This window comes from Scyliorhinus torazame, chromosome 10 (assembly GCF_047496885.1).
Source record: "Scyliorhinus torazame isolate Kashiwa2021f chromosome 10, sScyTor2.1, whole genome shotgun sequence".
NCBI classification, from domain to species: Eukaryota; Metazoa; Chordata; class Chondrichthyes; order Carcharhiniformes; family Scyliorhinidae; genus Scyliorhinus; species Scyliorhinus torazame.
This window is the reverse complement of record NC_092716.1, coordinates 115,075,977-115,096,069: the sequence shown is the minus strand read 5'-3', so window position 1 is coordinate 115,096,069 and position 20,093 is coordinate 115,075,977. Positions and strand designations below refer to the sequence as shown.

Sequence of the window (20,093 nt, the reverse complement as noted above, 5' to 3'; positions counted from 1 at the left end):
AGAATAGGGTGACATACAGTCGCTTCTAACACCCAAAAGCTGTCCAGTTCCATCCAGGCCAAGGCCCTCCTGAGGACAGTCGCCAAGGGTATCACAGGTCAGAGGGCGAGACTCGCAGCAGGCCACCTCCACTTTTGATGCCACTGTCTGGGGAAACACGTAGAAGGAGCAGTAGGCCACATGAGATAAGGAAGATAGATGGCACTTAAGCTAGACTAGAGTTAGGCGTCAGGGCACACCATTGTACATGGTCACCATTAAACACTTTTGCACCACCAGTCCAACCTGCCTCTAACCTCTGTCTGACAGGTGTGAAAGATGGACTCGGGCTGGGTGTTTTGCATTTGCTGGATGGGGGGGGGGGATTGTGGGGGATGAGGCGGTGTAAGGGCCTTCCTGTTGATTCCCTTATTTCCCATTTCTTTTACTTTGTCGTTATCACGTTTTTGAACCATGTATATTTAATGGGCATATACCTTTAAGTCGCGCAGAGGGCATTGTGCTATGAAGATTTAGATTTTTAACATAAGAACTCAGACTTTCTGGCACTTGAGAGATCAGAGGGATTTGGTTCAATTGGTTGGCTGGCGGCCAAAGACCGTATTCTGCCCAGCAGCAAGCAGTGATTGGCTTCAGTCAGGTGAGGTGTTTTCAAAGGACTCAGGAAACAGAACTCTCTTGGAGGCCGAGAGAGTAATCAGTGAGTTGCTCTCTCTCTTTCTTCAAAAAGGTTTCCTACCTGCTGGTTTCTGAATCTGCAGAGAAGTCTTGCGATACTGATGAATCTACAGTAAAAACCATTAGAGACGGAAAGCAAGAACATCCAACTGATGGCCTAGACTAAAAGATGTACTGGAAGACTTCCATCTGAAACAGCGACTTTTATCCTTTTTACTTTTCGTATTATTTTCCTTTACACCCTCTTTCCCCTCTATGTTTGTCTGTCTTGTGTGTTGTATAGAGGGTGGGGTGAGTAAGATTGGGGGTTAGGAATTAAATCATTGTTAACCAGTTGTATTTTCTGCTATTTAATTTTTGTTATTGCTATTAATACAAATTAATTGTGTTTACATTTATAAACGTGGTGACTGTAATTATTGGGCAGCCAAATACTAAAGATTTTGGGTATTCTTTTAAGAATTATTGGTTAATTCAACATGACACATGAACGTCCCACATGGTCACACCCTCACCAATAAATGGCAGGGCATGGGGGCAGCAGTGTGAGCCCACCTTGTATGACAGCATCTCCAGTGAATGATCTTAACTGTTCACCATCTCCTGTACCCCCCCCCCCCCCCCCACCATCCTCCAAGATGGATGGGCCTGTGAGAAGGATTTGCCAACACATCTGCAGGGATTATGTTAGGGATCTGTCATTATGTTATCCTAAAGACAGGAGTCAGACTTCGTCAAACAATGAGGACCACCAGAGCTCATCTCACAGCGAATTGTCATATCCTCCATCCCGTGGACAAGACCTGCTAATATTGCCAACCCAGGGCCAACACCCTGTGGTAATGCTGGTATAGCCCTGGTGGGGGGGGGGGGGGGGTGAAGGACTGAGGGAGAGGTAAAATGGAGTGAAGGACTGAGGAACAGGGAGCGTAGGGTGAAGGACAGAGGGACGGGGAGGCAGTGTGAAGGACTGAGGGACAGGGAAGTCGGAGTAAAGGACTTAGGGACATGGAAGGTGGAGTGAAGAACTGAAGGACAGGGAAGGGGTGAGAGGTTCTGGGGAAGGAGGTTCCATGGGGGGGGGGGGAACAGGTGGGACATGCGGTAAAGCTGCCTGTGGCCAGGCATTTGAGTTGGTAAGTCAGGAGGTGATGAGTTTGTCCCATGTGTGGCGGCCCTGGATCACACGGTGTGCAGACTGCCGTGCCAGCTTAGGTTCCATGCCCAGATCCTCCTGGGCATTCAGCTCATCATCCTAGACAGATGAGGCATACCATTCTTCCTCCTCCCTCGCCCCTCTGCTGCACGATGTTCTGAAGGACACAGCAGGCCAAAACAATGCTCAAGACCCTCCTGAGACTATATTGGAGCGCCCCACCAGGGCAGTGCAGGCATTGAAACCAAAGAGAAAATGCTGGAAAATCTCAGCAGGTCTGGCAGCATCTGTAGGGAGAGAAAAGAGCTAACGTTTTGAGTCCAGGTTACCCTTTGTCAAAGCTAAAGACAGAGAAAGTGGGAAATATTTATACTGTGGAGTGAGAATGAAAGATGAGTCATAGCCACAGAAACCCAGCGAAACACCACACACTGTTGAGGGCCCTGTCAACAACTGTAGGTGGGAAATCACGGTTGAGGAAGAAGGAAAACATTTTCGAAGGAACACATAGGTGGGCATTGAAGCCTACCTTGAGTAAGCCGATGCATCACTTGATGAAGCTCCTGGTTGCTGCATGGGCATCGTTATAATGGGTTTCCACGTCGGACCAGTGTCATTAGCCAAGCCCTCAGCAGTTAACCCTTGTTACCCTGACCCAGAGGAGCGCCTTGAAGGTGATGGGAACCAACAAGGTGTAAGCATCGTGAACGGTACCTGGATATCGGGCGCAGACCTGCATGATGTGGTCGCACGCCAACTGCACTATCATGGAGTGGATCCCCTTCCTAACAAGGCACCCCTTGTTGAATCAGTGCTCGGAGGGCGACATGATGGATGGGATCAAGGGGGCAGTGGACAGTCAGGCCTTGGATCTCCTCAGGGCTGGGTTAGCTGATAGTGTCACTGGTGAGGCTTATACTCTGAGAGGTGTGGTGCACCAGGGATGGTTCCAACGGTTATGGTGCACATGTCCTTTGTTTAGGGTGAGCTCTGTGAATCCCCTGCATCCTCTATGAGGCTGTGCTGAGGAGTGCCAACACCAGATGGGTCAGCAACTGAGCATGGCCACCTCCATCCCCTTGATGATACCGCTGGGATATGAGGGTTTCCAGAGAGGCCGGCTGGGTGAGTTCCCATTCGGCCAGACGCCTTCAGAGCATATACAGGATACAGTGAGCAGTCAGCAGTCTCAACAGCCAGGAACCTGTAAGTTGCAACTGAATGGGTTTAAATGAAATAATGCAGCAATTGGGGTCTGAGCCAGGCCACTCCAATCCTGAGAAGGACACCCCGTGTCCACGCACCTGCAACCAAGTCGTTCCACGCGTCTCCTTGACGTCCAGGCAGACACTCTCAAGCACGGCCGAAACGATTTGAGAATTTTCTTACTTTCTTGCTCCCCCTCAACTGCCATGGCACCTGGGCCTGCTTGTAAATACTTGCACCAATTCACACCTGGGCGATTCTAGAGGGGCGAGAGGGTGGACCATCGTGGAAGGTGGAGCATTCAATGTCCCGCCAGGCGCAAATGTCATCTTTGGCTCCACACAACATTCTCCACCCGATCGCGAATCTCGCTGCCGGCATCGAGCAGCAGAGAATCCAGCCCCTAATCGCAGTTGATGGAAACCGGTAGTGACTGCTGCCGGCCTCATGCTGCACTGGCAGTTTAAATACTCATTTAAATATGTCAGTCTGATTCAAGCCCAGTGAAGGTGTGAACCAGATTGTGACCAGTGCCCTGGGCTGGAAGCTTCATGCTCTGGTCGGCACCTAACACGAACACCGTTTAGGGGCTCTCCCACTATTCTCCAGGAATAGGTGGAGGTGCGCCAGGCGCAACGCGGGGGGAAGAATCGCCTTCATAAAGGCATAGCATAACTTTCATACTTTTGCTCTATCCCTTGTTATAAGAGTTAAGATCCTGTGCTCATTTTGCTTTTAGCCATTGTAGCATTTGGCCTGCCACCAACAAAGTCCTGAATATTAGAATCCCATGGGAAGAAGAGACATCAATTAGACTTCTTCAATCAGTGTTTCACATTAGTGTGGGAGATCTGTGGAACTTGGCAGCCTTAGTCTCTTGCAATGTGGTTTGAAATTTGACTTTGGCTTAGTGGGTGAATACACCAAGTGCTGTCGCATGGAGCAACACACAGCTGATGGTTTGAAACTCATTCAAAGCAACATTTAATCTCGGAGTGGGCGAGTAAAATTCTGCCTCCATTTGACAGGTATAGGCTCAAAATAATACCCATTCAACTGAGACCAGACATGCAGCTGGTGTTCATGGATCTGTGGCCCTACAAGTGTCAGTATCTTCACAAGAGGGTGGAGCGGGGGAAAAGAAAGGTGACATAAATTTAGAGCTGCATTGATACAGAGGAAGGTGCTAGTTGGCAATATGACAGAGGGACAGGATTAAAATTACTGAAGTTATGCGATTTCCTCCACTTGTTTTGCTCCAACCTAACTTTGCTTTCTGACCTGTCTCCTTCAGTTGTGAATTCAGGACTTTTGCTCAACACGTACATTGAAAACATATTGGCAAACCATTGCAAGATTTATGAGTGATCCTGTCTGGACATATACACAGTTACTGGACAGTGAGCAGATGGAGAAGGACTGACCACACTCCCACTCAAGAGTAAATTAATTTGTCATAAACAGAAAAAACTCACAAGAGGTAATTGACTTTTTCCAAATAGGGCAATAGATACTTCTGTATTTATTTCTCCAATATATTGTGCCTGCACTATTAAAGGAATTTCCACAGTGGAACAGGGGTCAATAATTCCGTAAGGCTCCGGACTGGAATAAAGTATACCAAGTTGATTGGTGCACTCCTAGGGGAAGAAGCAGCAAAGACAAAAAACATTTCAGTTAAATATCCATATTGAATAAAGATGTTTTTACTTTAAGAGCAGTTTCACCCAATATATTAATACCTAATGAGGAGACGCACAGTGGCAGCAGTGTGCACCGTCTGCAAAGTCACACACCATCTCAACTTAAGACATATATCTTTGATGTTCTTTAATCATCACTGTTCAAAACCTGAAAACACTGTCCCTTCCAGCACTGTGGAAGTCTCTGTAGCACATGGACCTCAGCAGTTAAAGAATGCAGCTCACATCCCCAGCTTCTCAGGAGCAACTAAGAATGGGCAATACATGCTGACACCCACATCCCATGAATGAATTAAAATAGAAATCATGCTACAAAGCAAAGAGGATGTGTCATTAAGAACTCACCTGCTTTTGGTGAACTGTTTTGTTCAGCAATGTGAGGAATCTGAGTGCTGGGAATGGAACACTTTCAAGTAACATCCAGGTACTCCCAAAAGTAGTCTCTCTGAATATGACTATCAATTCTGACATGGTTTGTGCGTGATTGTGTAAGAACTGTGCAAAATCACTTCCTACAGATGTCACACACAGGAGGATTTGTGAAAAACCACTGTGCAACCTGATCCCCATTGATCTTCATGTTTAAACACAAAGTGGATTCTGCTTACTCAGGTACATGACCAATGAGCTTCTCTAATCCGTTTCCTGAGCAGGTAACTTCTGATCCATGTTTAATGCAATCAAAAATAAGAACAAAGTATGGGCGGCAAAGGTCAAAACAAACTAAATGGAGGGCAGCACAGTGGCGCAGTGGGTTAGCCCTGCTGCCTCACGGCGCCGAGGTCCCAGGTTCGATCCCGGCTGTGGGTCACTGTCCGTGTGGAGTTTGCACATTCTCCCCGTGTTTGCGTGGGTTTCGCCCCCACAACTCAAAGATGTGCAGGCATGGTGGATTGGCCACACTAAATTGCACCTTAATGGGAAAAAATGAATTGGGCACTCTAAATTATTATTTTTTAAACTAAATGCTCTCTGATTTCACTGGAGGAGTCTGAAAAAAGAGAAAATTGTGTAAATTGTCTTGCTGGGCATGAGACGGTTCAATTCCCGTACCAGCCTCCCTGAAGAGGCGCCGGAATGTGGCGACCAGGGGCTTTTCACAGTAACCTCATTTGAAGCCTACTTGTGACAATAAGCGATTTTCATTTCATTTCATTTCAGAAGAGGAGACAGATTCGGACTGATATCAAAGGTCCAATCCCTTAACATCAATATCAGGGACGCTCATTAAAAACAGGGGACCAAAACAAATTTATTCACAACACTAAGCCCAAATTCAGGCTTTTAAGCTTTGTCTCCTGCTGAAAGTATTTGACGAGGATTAATTTTTCAGAATTTTACTGAGCTTTACAAAAATCAGTGGCACTTCATTAGCAGAGCTACCTTAATTCAGCCTACCTTTGGGATTACTCGGTGCCATTTCTGCTGCAGTTTGCACTATCGCAAGCTCATTACTGGCAACTTATTGCAGGCAACTCCTTATTGGCAGCTTTGGGGAATATGCATTGCTTTTCAGGACTGTTTTTTAAGTTGAATAGTTATCCTTGTATCAACCAAACATTGATTTATGAGGACAAAACAAACATCACAGCAATATTTTAAGGATGAATACAACGCTGGGGACAAGCGGGCAAAGAGACTTTAGGAAATAGAATAACACTGAGGATGGTACTGCATCTCAAAATACTCAAATGGTGAACTTGAAATCACGCTGCCTGGTGTTTGTTGAAAATTTATTGACGCATTTGTGTGACATTTAAATAAATTAATCAATGTCAATGCTGCTTGACTTTTGTCCATCTAAGTCCTTGAACCAAACTGGTTTTCACTTCAAAATCTGATTTGATTTTATGAACAAAATTTATTTAAGTTTCTAGTCTTAGTTCAGAACTATTGATTGTCAGGTAAACAATTAACAACCGTAGCTGGAGCAGAAATTGCTGATCCATATCTAAATACCAATCTGCAAAACGTAATCAGAATAGTTCCTTTTTCGATTTAAATTATAGTTTTTATTACTATTAGTGTTGTCTGTCAAATTTTGGAATGTTTTATCTTTGTAGAAATATCAGTAGTTCAGTTTCATTTATGAAATCCTCTATTTGGTGAGAGGCATGGACAGGATGGATAGGGAGCAGCTGATCCCCTTAGTGGAGGGGTCAGTTACGAGGGGACAGAAGTTCAAGGTCAGGGGTGAGGTGCTATTCACCCTGGGGTAACACGGACTGCAACTGGATGCAGTTGTACTGTAAAGTAGACACCAAACTTAGACGTTAGTTCAATACGTTTTATTGAACTTCTGGAGCAGTGTACACAGATTAGTAGAGTGTCAACCCACAGCAAGCTAAGTGTGCTAACTATAACTAACTAGACCAGATTAGCTCTGAGCCACTTGTAGAAGGTGCTAACTGATAGATACACCCTGACTGTCACTACAGTTGTCACCAGTGGAAAGAGGCAGAGTGCTGATGCCTCGTGTGTTTTATAGTGGGAAACCCCCCTCTAGTGTTCTGCCTGGTGATTGGTTGTGTTCTGTCCTGTGTGTTGATTGGCTATACTGGGTGTCTGTCACTGCCTGCCTGTATCTCATTATGTGCATGAGTGCATATCATGACAAGGGGCATGAAGTTTTGGGGGGATTTGAGGAAAAACAGAGGGCGATGACGGTCTGGAATGGACTGCCTGGGAGGGTTGTAAAGGCAGGTTGCCGCACATCCTTCAAAAAGTACCTGGATGAGCACTTGGTACATCATAACATTCAAGGCTATGGGGCAAATGCTGGCAAATGGAATTAGGTGGGCAGGTCAGGTTTTTTTTATGATTTGGTGCAGACACAATGGGCCGTATTATCTGTGCTGTATTATTCTGTGATTCTTATATAAACGGTATTTTCTGTTTTAGTTTTGTTGGTGCACCATTCTCCAGCGAAGAGACTGACTAGTCACCTACCTTATATGCGTCCGCTACTTCTAATCTTTGCTCGTTGTTTAATGGTTCTTGAATTCAAGGCTTGGGTAACTCACCTTTGCTAGAGCTGAAGCCTTCACATTCCCTGGCACAATGGTTAGCACTGCTGCCTCACAGCACAAGGGACCTGGGTTCCATTCCAACCTTGGGTGACAGCCCGTGTGAAGTTTACACGTTCTCCTCTATTAGCGTAGGTTTCTTTTGGCTGTTCTGGTTTCCTCCCACAGTCCAAAGATGTGCAGGTTAGGTGGATTGACCATGATAAATTGCCCTTCGTGTTCAAAGGTTAGATGGGGTTACAGGGATAGGGTGGGGGAGTGGGCCCAGGTAGGGTGTTCTTTCAGAGGGTTGGTGCAGACTTGATGAGACGAATGGCCTCCTTCTGCACTGCATGGATTCTATTCTATGATTCCTTCAGTGAGACAGAACTACTCATACTCCACCAGCCCACCTACTGTTTAATATTCAGCAAAACCCTCAAATTATCTGCACTTCCAGCCCAAGTCAAATTGCGCTCATACATTTCTATCATTACCCTCGCAAAGTTCTCCATCAAAGTTCAGTTTTATTCCTCAGAAATTACAATTCTAACCCTCAATCTCCTGTTACTCTGAACCCACTCACAATGTAGTAATCTCATCAGAAGCTATATACAAGAAATATTGTGTGTAATCTTCCAGGACCAGGAAACAAGGCGGGCAAGGGCTCTTAACTGTGCCAGATACATAATGTCAGTTTCCCCGAGAGCGGGATTAAAATTGAGAATTAAATTGGCACGGATTAAAGGTGGATTGAGCTCCCTGGTGGAAAGGGTAGGAACCTATTTAATGCACTAGGATTTAATGCATACTGTGGCAACTTGACCACAAATACGTAGTTGAAATACATTGTTAAGAAATTTAAATCTGAATATATGAAAATAATGACATTTAAAATACAGTATGGACGCAAAAGCAGGGCCAACTAGCTAAACATTGAAATAATAGTCATGCAGAACTAATCAGAATTAACGGCTGTTAAAGCGAATATACACCGATAACAACAACTGATGAAGTGAAAGCACTTACTGATGGCATCAGCAATAGATTTAAATAAGAAGGTGCATAATCAGAACATTCTATAACACTTCTCCCCCCCTTATATTTTAATCCCCTTTAAAGATAGAAATACGACAAAATCAATGCCTTAATTATACGTCAATCTTCCAGGAGTTTTGATCTTCGTGTCCAAAAAACCTGGTCGCTGGATCCACCACCCGGTGCCTGGGAGTCAACGGCTGGGAGACCTCACCAGGGTGCCGTTAAGTACTGGTTTCATTGAGGCCAGTGGTTAGCAATACTGCCCACGGCGCTGAGGACCGGGTTCAATCCCGGCCCCGGGTCACTGTCTATGTGGAATTTGCACATTCTCCCCGTGTCTGCGTGGGTTTCACCCCCACAAGCCAAAGATGTGCAGGTTAGGTGGACTGGCCACGCTAAATTACCCCTTAATTGGAAAAAAATAATAATTGGGTACTCTAAATTATTATTTTTTTTAAAATACTGGTTTCAACAAACGCATGGCAGGTAGGGAGGGGGTGACTGCAATTCTAGTTCAATAACCTTCTCTCAGAAAAACAGAATGAAGCTGCTGGTTTGCAGCAAGTGGATTCCTGTCTGAGTGACATTTATATGTGAGGCACAGACCTTCAATCTCATATGATAATGGCGGAGTTCAGTGACATTGTCATACCCCTCGACTGTGAGTAGAGACTTGCTGCTATGTGATTATGCATGACCACCTCCTAGTGGAGGTCCTGCTCAAGTCCATAAATTAGTTGAGTAGCTTGAACAAAGGTGGCACCCAGTAGAATCTCTCTCCTTGTATTTTCACTTTCTGCTTTCACTCAACAAGTCAGTTCTCAATCCAGCAAATTTATTTTTCTTTAATTCCATAGTATTTAAACTTCTTTGAAATACCCACCAGTGGATCTTCTGAATCTGAATCTCCTGAATCTTAAATAATTATATCAATTGATTAATCACGGTCCCACTGGTCAATGGACTGTGTCGGGTGCCTGAGGGGACGTCAGGTTCCTAATCAAGTTGTAGGTTTGAGGCCCACAGACTGTCAGAAGGATCACCTTCTGTTTATCTTCATCAGTGGTCTTATTTGTCATCAAAAGTAATAGAGTAGTTCTACATACTGACTCCAATCCTCAGCCTCCTGATCAAATGACTCCAATTCACTAAACATAGGTGTTTTGTCTCACTTTTTCTTTGATGAATTGCTAGCTGCCAACTTTTCAACACTGTTTTCAGAGAATTTCTCCCTTCTAGGAGCGCCTTTTCGTCCCCTCTCAATTTCGCAGCACTTCGCTGTGGGCAAACTTTTTTTATAAATTTAGAATACCCAATTATTATTTTTTTACAATTAAGGGGCAATTTAGCATGGCCAATCCACCTACCCTGCACATCTTTGGTTTGTGGGGGTGAAACCCACGCAGACATGGTGAGAATGTGCAAACTCCACACGGACAGTGACCCAGGGCCGGGATTCGAACCCGGGTCCTCAGTGCCGTAGTCCCGGTGCTAACCACTGTGCCACATGCTGCCCCATGGGCAAAGTTTTTAAACTTGCTCCACTGTGGTGAATCAAGATAAACACGTTGGAAGCATTTGGTGCAAAGCAAAAGGGGTTTATTGAAGAAGATACAAGGCAACCACAATGTTGGCAGAGTGTAACTCCCATGAGAACCATGAGAAAACAATCATTGATCTCCCAGTAGGGCTCATTGAATACATGCTGCCCTGGTAGGAGGCGGAGGCTGGGGCTCGTTAATGTGGTGATATGCCTATGGGCTATATCATAGTTGGATGGTGTGTAACCTCCAACCAGCAGGAGGCCGTACAGACACACCATGCGGTCATGTGATCTGGGACCCGGATGTAGAGGGAGACACACCCAGCCACCTTCAGAAGAAGATTGCGAGGGTAATACGACGTACATGTAATTGGTCAGTGCTAGGTGTAAGTTCCAGAGGAGTAGCAAAACTCTATGATAACGTGCTCTGTATCAGATTGCCATCATTATTTTAAAACATAGAATTTACAGTGCAGAAGGAGGTCATTCAGCCCATCGAGTCTCTACTGGCCCTTGGAAAGAGCACCCCACTTAAGCCCCACACCTCCACCCTATCCCCGTAACCCCACCTAACCTTTGGATACTAAGGACAATTTAGCATGGCCAATCCACCTAACCTGCACATCTTTGGACTGTGGAAGGAAACCGGAGCACCTGGAGGAAACCCACGTAGACACGGGGAGAATATGCAGACTCCACACAGACAGTGACCAAACCGGGAATTGAACCTGGGATCCTGGCGCTGTGAAGCAGCCATGCTAACCACTGTGCTACCGTGCTGCCCCATCCTACCACACGAGGCACAATAAAAGGATCCTGGCTTGGACAGATCAAAGTGTTTGGTGAGTTACTTCATAAAGTACAAGGGACCAAACACAACAGTTAAGACATAGGATAAAAGCCCAGTCAGGGCCTGGTGAGAATTATCCTCCCAGTAGGGTCTACCCTGGGAGTGAGATGCGATGTAAATTTTAACTTGTATGTAGGTAAATAAATTCACCTACGTTTATGACAGTTATTATGTTAACAAGTGTTCACTCCTCAGCTCCGGGGTTTATTCTGCCATTCCCTCCGGTCCCCGGCCCCGCACTGGTGCTTTATTGGCAGGGTTTATGCGCTCCTGTGCAATTGGCTCACACCCAGTCATATGGGCGTGTGGGCCCACCACCTTAAAGGCCTACCATAGTCCACTTAATTCAGATATCACCTAAAAAGTGTGCCAGAATACGAGTGCAATGGGGACTTCCGGTGGCGGCTATAGAGGAGTAAGTCGCACATTTGGTAGCTCCCGCTCTGGTCGGACTTTCCCCCGGACTTTTTTCTGGTTTTAAAGGGCAAATTCGAAGGCTAAGGCAATTGGGCGCTGTTTCCACTCATTGGTGTATGGAGAAAAGGACCAGAAGTGCACGAAAGGGCAGAAACAAGAAATCAGTAACGAGCTGTGTTGAAGCTGCAACGGGAGACAGTATGGCCGAGGGCCGGACCCCTGGGGTGGCAGCGCAGCGACCAATGGATCCAGTGATGCAGGCCATTCAGGATGGCTTTGTCAGGCAGAAGCGGAAATGCTTGGACCCGATTAAAGAAGCAATTGATCAGCTAGAGAGCAGACTGGACGCCCGGACCGGGCGATTCAAAAGGTGGAGAAGGCGCTGCTTGAACAATAGGAGCATCAAACAGCAGTGCAGCTGGAGGTGGGGATGCTTCGGGAACAGCAGAAAAGGCTCCTGGAGAAGTTGGAGGACCTTGAGAACCGGTCCCGCCGGCAGAACTTAAGAATTGTCGGGCTCCCGGAGGGGGCTGAGGGAGCAGATGCTGGGGCATACGTGGCAGGTATGTTCGAAAAGTTGCTGGGGGAGGGGGCATTCCCCCGACCGTTGGAGGTGGACAGGGCGTACCGGCGCTTGCTAGGAAGCCGCGGGCAGGGAACCCTCCGAGGGCAATGGTGATGAGACTCCACAGGTTCCTGGACAAGGAATGCATTCTTCGGTGGGCCAAGCGCACGCGGAGTTGCATGTGGGATAACAGCATCCTGCGGGTGTACCAGGGCCTGAGCGTGGAGGTGGCGAGGAAGAGGGCAGGCTTTAACCAAGTCAAGGCTATTTTCTTTAAGAAGGTGATGAGATTCGGTGTGCTTTCTCCGGCACGTCTTTGGGTCACGCATGAGGACCAACATCACTATTTTAAGTCGCCCAATGAGGCGCTGGACTTTGCAAAACGAAAAGGACTGGTGGGAGTTTGAGAACTCTCGGACTTAGAGACAACTTGTAGGCCTATATTGGACCCTTTTTTCTTTTATTCTGTGTTTTTTTTTCGTTTTTTTCTCCCCTTGGTTTTTGGTGGGTTTTGTTTTCCTGTTTTTAAATTGGTTATGCCTTCTCTTATTGTTTTGTGTCTGTTTTTTGGAGCTTTGTTGAGGGAAAATGTCGATTTTTCATTTTTGGGGGGGGTTCTTTATCTCGGTAGATGTTGGCAATGTCCCTTTTGTGTTTTTTCTTGTGTTTTTATTGATGTACACTTTTTGTGGTATGGAGACGTGCCTGTTTGAGTTTCGGTGGGTGGTGCTTTTGTTTTTGTGTTTTCTTGCTGCTGGGTGTTTGTTTTGGGTTTGTTAGATGAGGGAATTTGGTTGTATGGGCGGGGGGAGGGGAGCGAGGAAACAATAGGTGGGAGACTTCTTGGCACCGGGGGTGGGAGCCACCAAGCTAGATGGGTGAGCTAGCTCACGGAAGCACAGTGGGGGGGTGTATTTGCTTAGTTCATTAGATGGGTTGGGCTTTAGAGTAGTGTTGCTGGGGGGGGGGGGGGGGGGGGGGGAGAGGAGAGGGGGATGGGTTCTGCTGATGAGGGAAGGACTTCGATGGAAGGTCACTGAGGGGGTCGGGGGTGGAGGTCGCCGAGGGGCGGGCCGAAGGAGGCGCGGTGCATGGGCTGGAGGCGGGCTTAAGAAAGGGGATGGCTGACTGGTGGGGGGAGGGGGGGGGCACTTTGCCCCCCAACCAGGCTGGTCACCTGGAATGTTTGGGGGCTAAATGGGCCGGTAAAGAGGGCACGTGTGTTTGCTCACCTGAGGGGACTGAAGGCGGACATGGTAATGCTGCAGGAGACACACCTTAAAGTAGTGGACCAAGGTTGAGGAAAGGTTGGATTAGTCAGGTTTTCCACTCGGGGCTGGATACAAAGATTATAGGGGTTGCGATTCTGATTAACAAGCGGGTGGCATTTGAGGTGGGGAGAATAGTCTCAGATGTGGGAGGTCGATATATCTTGGTTAGTGGCAAGCTGCACGGGATGAAGGTAGTGCTAGTCAATGTATACGCACCAAATTGGGATGACGGGATTTTATAAAAAGGGTGCTAGGGAGGATTCCGGACCTGGATTCGCACAGGCTGATATGGGAGGGGATTTTAATACGGTTATTGATCCAGACCTGGACCGGTCATGCTCGAGAACGGGCAAGGTGCCTGCAATGGCAAAGGAGCTGAAAGGGTTCATGGAGCGGGTGGGGGGAGAGGGGGGTGCATCCATGGAGATTTAGGCAGCCGAGGGCCAAGAAATTTTCTTTTTACTCCCACATACACAAGGTGATAGATTTGTTTGTCGTAGGTCGGTCCCTATTGGCGGAGGTGGTGGACACGGGGTACTCGGCGATTACGATCTCGAACCATGCTCCGCATTGGGTGGACCTGCAGGTTAGTATGGATAGCAAGCAGCGCCCGCAATGGAGGTTTGATGTAGGGCTATCGGCGGATGAAGCGGTGTGCGAGAGGCTGAGGAAGTGCATGCTGAACTACCTGCAGGTAAATGATACGGGGGAGGTCTCAGCAGCGGTGGTCTGGGAAGCGCTGAGGCAGTGGTGAGAGGAGAGCTGATCGCGATCCGGGCTCACAGGGACAGGACGGATAGGGCAGAAACGGACCGACTGGTAAAAGATTCTACGAGTTGATAGGCGGTATGCGGACGCTCCAGAGGCAGGGCCTTTAAGGGAACGCCGGAGGCTACAGGCGGAATTTGGTTTGTTAACCACCGGAAGGACAGTGGAACAGCTCAGAAAGGTGAAGGGGGCAATTTACGAGCACGGGGAGAAGGCCAGCAGGATGCTTGCACAGCAGCTCAGAAAGAGGGAGGCAGCTAGAGAAATAGGGAAAGTTATTGACGAGGATGTGAACTTAGTTGGGGATTCGGCAGGGATGAGCAAGACCTTTCGGGAATTTTATAGCAGGTTGAACAGGTCGGAACCCACTGCGGGGCCGGAGGGGTGAGGCATGTTTTGGACGGGCTGACTTTCCCAAAGGTGGATGGGGAGCTGGTAGAAGGGCTGGGGGCCCCGGTCGGGCTGGAGGAGATAGTGGAAGGTCTGAAGGCCATGCAGTCGGGCAAGGCCCCGGGACCGGACGGGTACCCAGCCGAGTCCTATAAAATGTTCTCTGGAATATTGGTGCCGGTGCTGATGAAGGTCTTTAACGAGGCTAAGGAAAGAGGGGCTCTGCCCCAGATGATGTCACAGGCCATGATCGCACTCATTCTGAAAAGGGACAAGGAGCCGGAGCTTTGTGGGTCTTACAGGCCGATTTCCTTGCTGAGCGTAGATGCCAAACTTCTGGCCAAAATTTTATCCTCCAGGATTGAGGACTGTGTACCGGACGTTATAGTGAAGGATCAGACTGGGTTCGTTAAGGGCAGGCAGCTGGTGGCCAATGTAAGAAGGCTACTAAACGTGATTATGATGCCCCCGGAAGGTAGGGAGGTTGAGGTGGTGGTCGCGATGGACGTGGAAAAAGCAATTGACCGGGTCGAGTGGGATTACGTATGGAAGGTGCTGAGGCGGTTCGGATTTGGAAGGGGCTTTGTTGGCTGGGTTAGGTTGCTGTACCGGGCTCCGGTTGCAAGTGTACGGACAAACAGGATGACATCAGACTATTTTAGACTGCACGGGGGGACGAGACAGGGATGCCACCTCTCCCCATTGCTGTTTGCGCTGGCGATAGAGCCACTGGCAATTGCTCTGAGGGCCTCAAGGGGCTGGAAGGGGTTGGTCCGGGGGGGGGGGGGGGGGGGGGGGGGGTTGGTGGTGTGGAGCACCGAGTCTCGCTGTATGCGGGTGACCTATTGCTGTATGTCTCAGACCCAATGGAGGGGATGGAAGAAATTATGGGAATATTAGGGGAATTCGGCCGGTTTTCGGGGTATAAGCTCAATATGGGGAAGAGCGAGATGTTTGTGGTCCAGGCGAGAGGTCAGGAAAGGCGACTGGGGGAACTGCAGTTCAGAGTGGTAGGGGACAGTTTCAGGTATCTGGGTATCCAAGTGGCGCGGGATTGGGACCGGCTACATAAATTGAACTTGGCCTGGTTGGTGGATCAGATGAAGGAGGATTTCCGGAGATGGCATGCGGGCAGAGTTCAATCGGTAAAAAATGACGGTCCTCCCGAGATTCTTGTTCATTTTCCAATGCCTCCCCATCTTCATCCCGTGGTCCTTTTTTAAGCGGATCAATAAGATTATCGTCGGCTTTGTGTGGGGGGGGCAAGACCCCGCGAGTGAAGAGGGCAATGCTCGAGCGGAGTCGGGGGATGGAGGGCTGGCGCTGCCAAATTTCAGCAATTACTACTGGGCTGCTAACATAGCCATGGTGAGGAGGTGGCTGGTGGGGGATGAGCCGGCGTGGGTGCGCACGGAGGCAGCTTCTTGTCAGGGCACAGGTCTGGGGCGTTGGTAACGATGCCTCTGCCATTCCCGCCGGCGCGGTACTCCACCAGTCCAGTGGTGGTGATGGCCCTGAGAGTCTGGGGGCAGTGGAGGAGACATGTGGGAGCAGAGGGGGCGTCGATGTGGTCCCCAATCTGCGATAATCACCGGTTTGCCCCAGGGAGGATAGACGGGGGTTTCGGAATTTGGCGGAGAGCGGGGATTGAGAGGATGGGGGACTTGTTTATAGAAGGAAGCTTCCCGAGTATGAGGGCGCTGGAGGAGAAGTTTGCATTGGCGGGGGGAAATGAATTTCGATATTTACAGGTACGGGACTTTTTGCGGAAGCAGGTACCAACCTTCCCACTCCTGCTGTTAAGGGGGATTCAGGATAGGGTGGTTTCTAGAGGATGGATAGGAGAGGGGAGCATCTCAGACATATATAAAGAGCTTATGGGTTCAGAGGAGACGCAGACCGAGGAGCTGAAGCAAAAGTGGGAGGAGGAGCTGGGGGGGGAGAGATAAAGGACGGCCTTTGGGCAGACGCCTTGGGTAGGGTCAACTTGACCGCAACATTTGCCAGACTCAGCCTGATCCAATTTTAAGGTTGTTCACCGGGCTCACATGACAGTGGCCTGGATGAGCAGATTCTTTGGGGTGGAGGATAGGTGTGCGAAGGGGCCAGCGAACCATGTCCATATGTTCTGGGCATGTCCAAAACTGAGGGGGTTTTGGCAGGGGTTTGCCGATGCCATGTCCACGGTATTAAATACGAGGGTGGCAATGAGTACAGAGGTGGCGATTTTTGGGGTGTCGCAGGATCCGGGAATCCAGGAGATGAAAGAGGCGGACGTTCTGGCCTTTGCTTCCCTGGTAGCCTAGAGGCGCATATCACAAGCATATCACTAAAACTAACGCTGGTCTGTCATTGCTCACTTTCTACCTTAATCATTTTCTGAATATCAAAAAAAAGCCATAGTGTTATTCAGTCATCAGTACATGTTCTGCATTTATGAAGTTACTCAAACTTTTTCTTCTTTCAGATCATGAAGTGAATCCCATGCAGAATACAAATTGAATTCCTTTATTTTTTTGACAACGCAGGTTTTCCTAACTTCTGAGTATTTTGTGACTATTAAGCCAAGGCTACGGCCTGAATTTTTCAGATGGCGGAGTCTCACTTCCCAGGATCCGAAGAATCCACATCGATTCCAAGTGTCCCGCAGCCATTTCACGCTCGAATGAGCATTAAGTGGCTGCAGGTGGGGTTTCCACCCCTCACCAGCCTTAGAGAGCTCTTGGCCATCTGAACAGTTCTCCAGTCCCTGCAGTGGCAGAGTTCCAGCGAACAGAAGAACAACTGCAGGAAGACATTGGAGCCTAAGTCTCTTTTGTTACCTTACCGTAGTGTGTTTGGTAGCACTACTGTCTGTAACATATGAAGTGTTGGGTACTCTGCTACACAGACGAACCAACACGGTTGCGAATGGTACAACGCAGTTTTATTTCAAACATCTATTTACACTGGTAAACTGTTTACTGAGGTTCGATCATGACCCTTGATTCTGTGGACCTATTCCTAATTCTATCTTGTAGTGGCACTCAGCACATGGTGGATGTCTGAGTGGCTTGTAATGTGTTCTGTGCCCTGAGCCGTCTCCTGCTCGAGTCCTCAGGAAGTGTCATGTTCCCTGTTTTGTACTGTGTATGCTCTTGCCTGTGATTGGCTGTTGTGTTGTGTGTGTTGATTGGTCCATTGATCTGTCCATCAGTATGTATGTATGTATGTGCTATGATGTTTACCTGAATATCATGACATCCCCACTTTTTTTACAAGAACATGTGCCTATGTGGTTATAAATAGAGATGTGTACTGAGTGTAGCTAAATGTGTGTGTGCGCAATATTTACAGCATGTACATGGGGCTAAATTATATACAAGAGGCTATGTCGGGTGCGACATAACAACGAGGTTGTACCATAAACAAAGAACGGGGAAATGTTGAATGACAAAACGAATTCCTGTAACGATAAGAACAGAAACATATTAACACAGTGATAGTATGAGTTCAATGTACAAGCAGTCTCATAAGTCCAGTCTAGTAGGTGGGCGACGAATTTGAGTTGACCGTTAGGCTGGCATACCATTCATCACCCGGATTGATTGTGTTAACTAGCACCGGCTGGTGGGTCCTGGCTGGAGGCATTCGGTTCCCATCAATGACCGCAACACGGTCGTCTGTGTCGCTGGTCTGGATATCATCTGGGCACGACTCGTAATAAGGAGGCTGAATGGTCCGCACGTCCCTGCGAGGTTGTCGGAGTTGGGGAACATTGACAGGTTGAGCTGCTCAACAGCAAGCAGCGTAGTAGCCCACCTTGCCACAGCGGAGGCATTGTCGGGTTCTTGCGGGACATTGCCGCTTTAAATGTGCGGCTCCACAGTTGCCGCACATCGTGACGTCATGGCGTTCGTTGCGCCACTGCGCATGCGCAGTTCGGTCTTGCGTCGATCGCGCCTGCGCATCACGTCCCTCAGTGTTGCCGTAGTTTTTGGCGCGCACAAGCGCGGGAGGCCTCGAAAAGCGCGCGAAATGGCCGCCCTCGTCCGGGCCACGGGCCGGGAGGAACTCGATCGCCTGGACCTGTTTGGCCTCGTAGGGCGCCTGCCTCGCCGATCCGGCCGCGTACGACCCCTGCCACGCCGATTCGGCCGCCTGAAATTGGGTATAGCGGCTAGTCGCGTTTTCGTGCAGGACACAGGCTTCGATTGCGGAGGCTAAGGTGAAGCTTTTTATTTTTAAGAGCTGCTGGCGTAGGGTGCCCGAGGTGACCCCCAAAACGATCTGGTCCCGAATCATGGAATCGGAGGTGGTGTCGTAACCGCAGGACTGCGCGAGGATACGGAGATGCGTACGGAATGACCGAAAGGGCTCATCCTTACCTTGCAGGTGCTGCTGGAAGAGATACCTCTCGAAGCTCTCGTTGACCTCGACGTTGAAGTGTTGGTCGAGCTTGAGAAGGACCGTCTTGTATTTGGTCTTGTCCTCGCCTTCCGCGAACACAAGGGAGTTGTAGACATGGATGGCGTGTTGACCTGCCGTGGTGAGGAGGATGGCGATCTTTCTGATGTCCGAGGAGCTTTCCTTTTCGTTGGCTTCCAGAAAGAGCTGGAAGCGCTATTTGAACAGCTTCCAATTAACGCCGAGGTTTCCAGCGACTTGCAGTGGCTGTGGTGTGTTGACGGTGTCCATGGCACAGGGTAGCAGATTCCGGAGAATTTGTAGGTAGGTACCAAAGTCATTCCTAGTACTATGAAGTGTGGGTACTCTGCTACACAGACGAACCAACAGGTTTGAGAATGGTACAACTCAGTTTTATTTCAAACATCTATTTACACTGGTAAACTGTTTACTGAGGTTCGAGCATGACCCTTGATTCTGTGGACCTATTCCTAATTCTATCTTGTAGTGGCACTCAGCACATGGTGGATGTCTGAGTGGCTTGTAATGGGCTCTGTGCCCTGAGCCGTCTCCTGCTTGAGTCCTCAGGAAGTGTCATGTTCCCAGTTTTGTACTGTGTATGCCCTTGCCTGTGATTGGCTGTCGTGTTGTGTGTGTTGATTGGTCCGTTGATCTGTCCATCAGTGTGTATGTATGTATGTGCTATGATGTTTACCTGAAGATCATGACAACATGCGTTCCTCAATCCAGTTGCTGCAAAGGCATTCTGCAGCTTGATGAGGAAGGCTCGAAGTCGTCCAGAGGTACTGAAAGGTTTATTGAGTAACAGAATTTAACAACTGCTTGAGTTCTTACTTTAAGATCAATACCAGTAGAAAGGTTACAACGTTTATATACAGTAGCTATGTCTGACCACACTAGTAGCCCTGAGCCAGATCTATGCTCCTGCTCTCGTCACAGTCCAATCACCAAGAGAGGCAGAGAGCCGCTTGCGTCTGCTTTTATACCTGCCAGTGCTGCCCCCTAGTGCTCTTTCAATTTCCCATTAACCCCTTGTGTACATACCCATGTAAAGATCACTACAAAGTCCAGGCACCAGAGGCCGAGGTTCGTT

General features: G+C 48.4%; 1 protein-coding gene across 1 annotated transcript in view; it reads right to left on the bottom strand.

Annotated features, from left to right (window-relative positions):
- hydin (HYDIN axonemal central pair apparatus protein) overlaps window positions 1-20,093 on the bottom strand; it is a 1,604,351-nt gene that overhangs the window by 1,039,944 nt on the left and 544,314 nt on the right. The window contains exon 18 of the mRNA XM_072518656.1: window positions 4,516-4,680. Coding sequence (XP_072374757.1) covers window positions 4,516-4,680 — 165 coding nt within the window. The remainder of the gene's footprint in view (window positions 1-4,515; window positions 4,681-20,093) is intronic.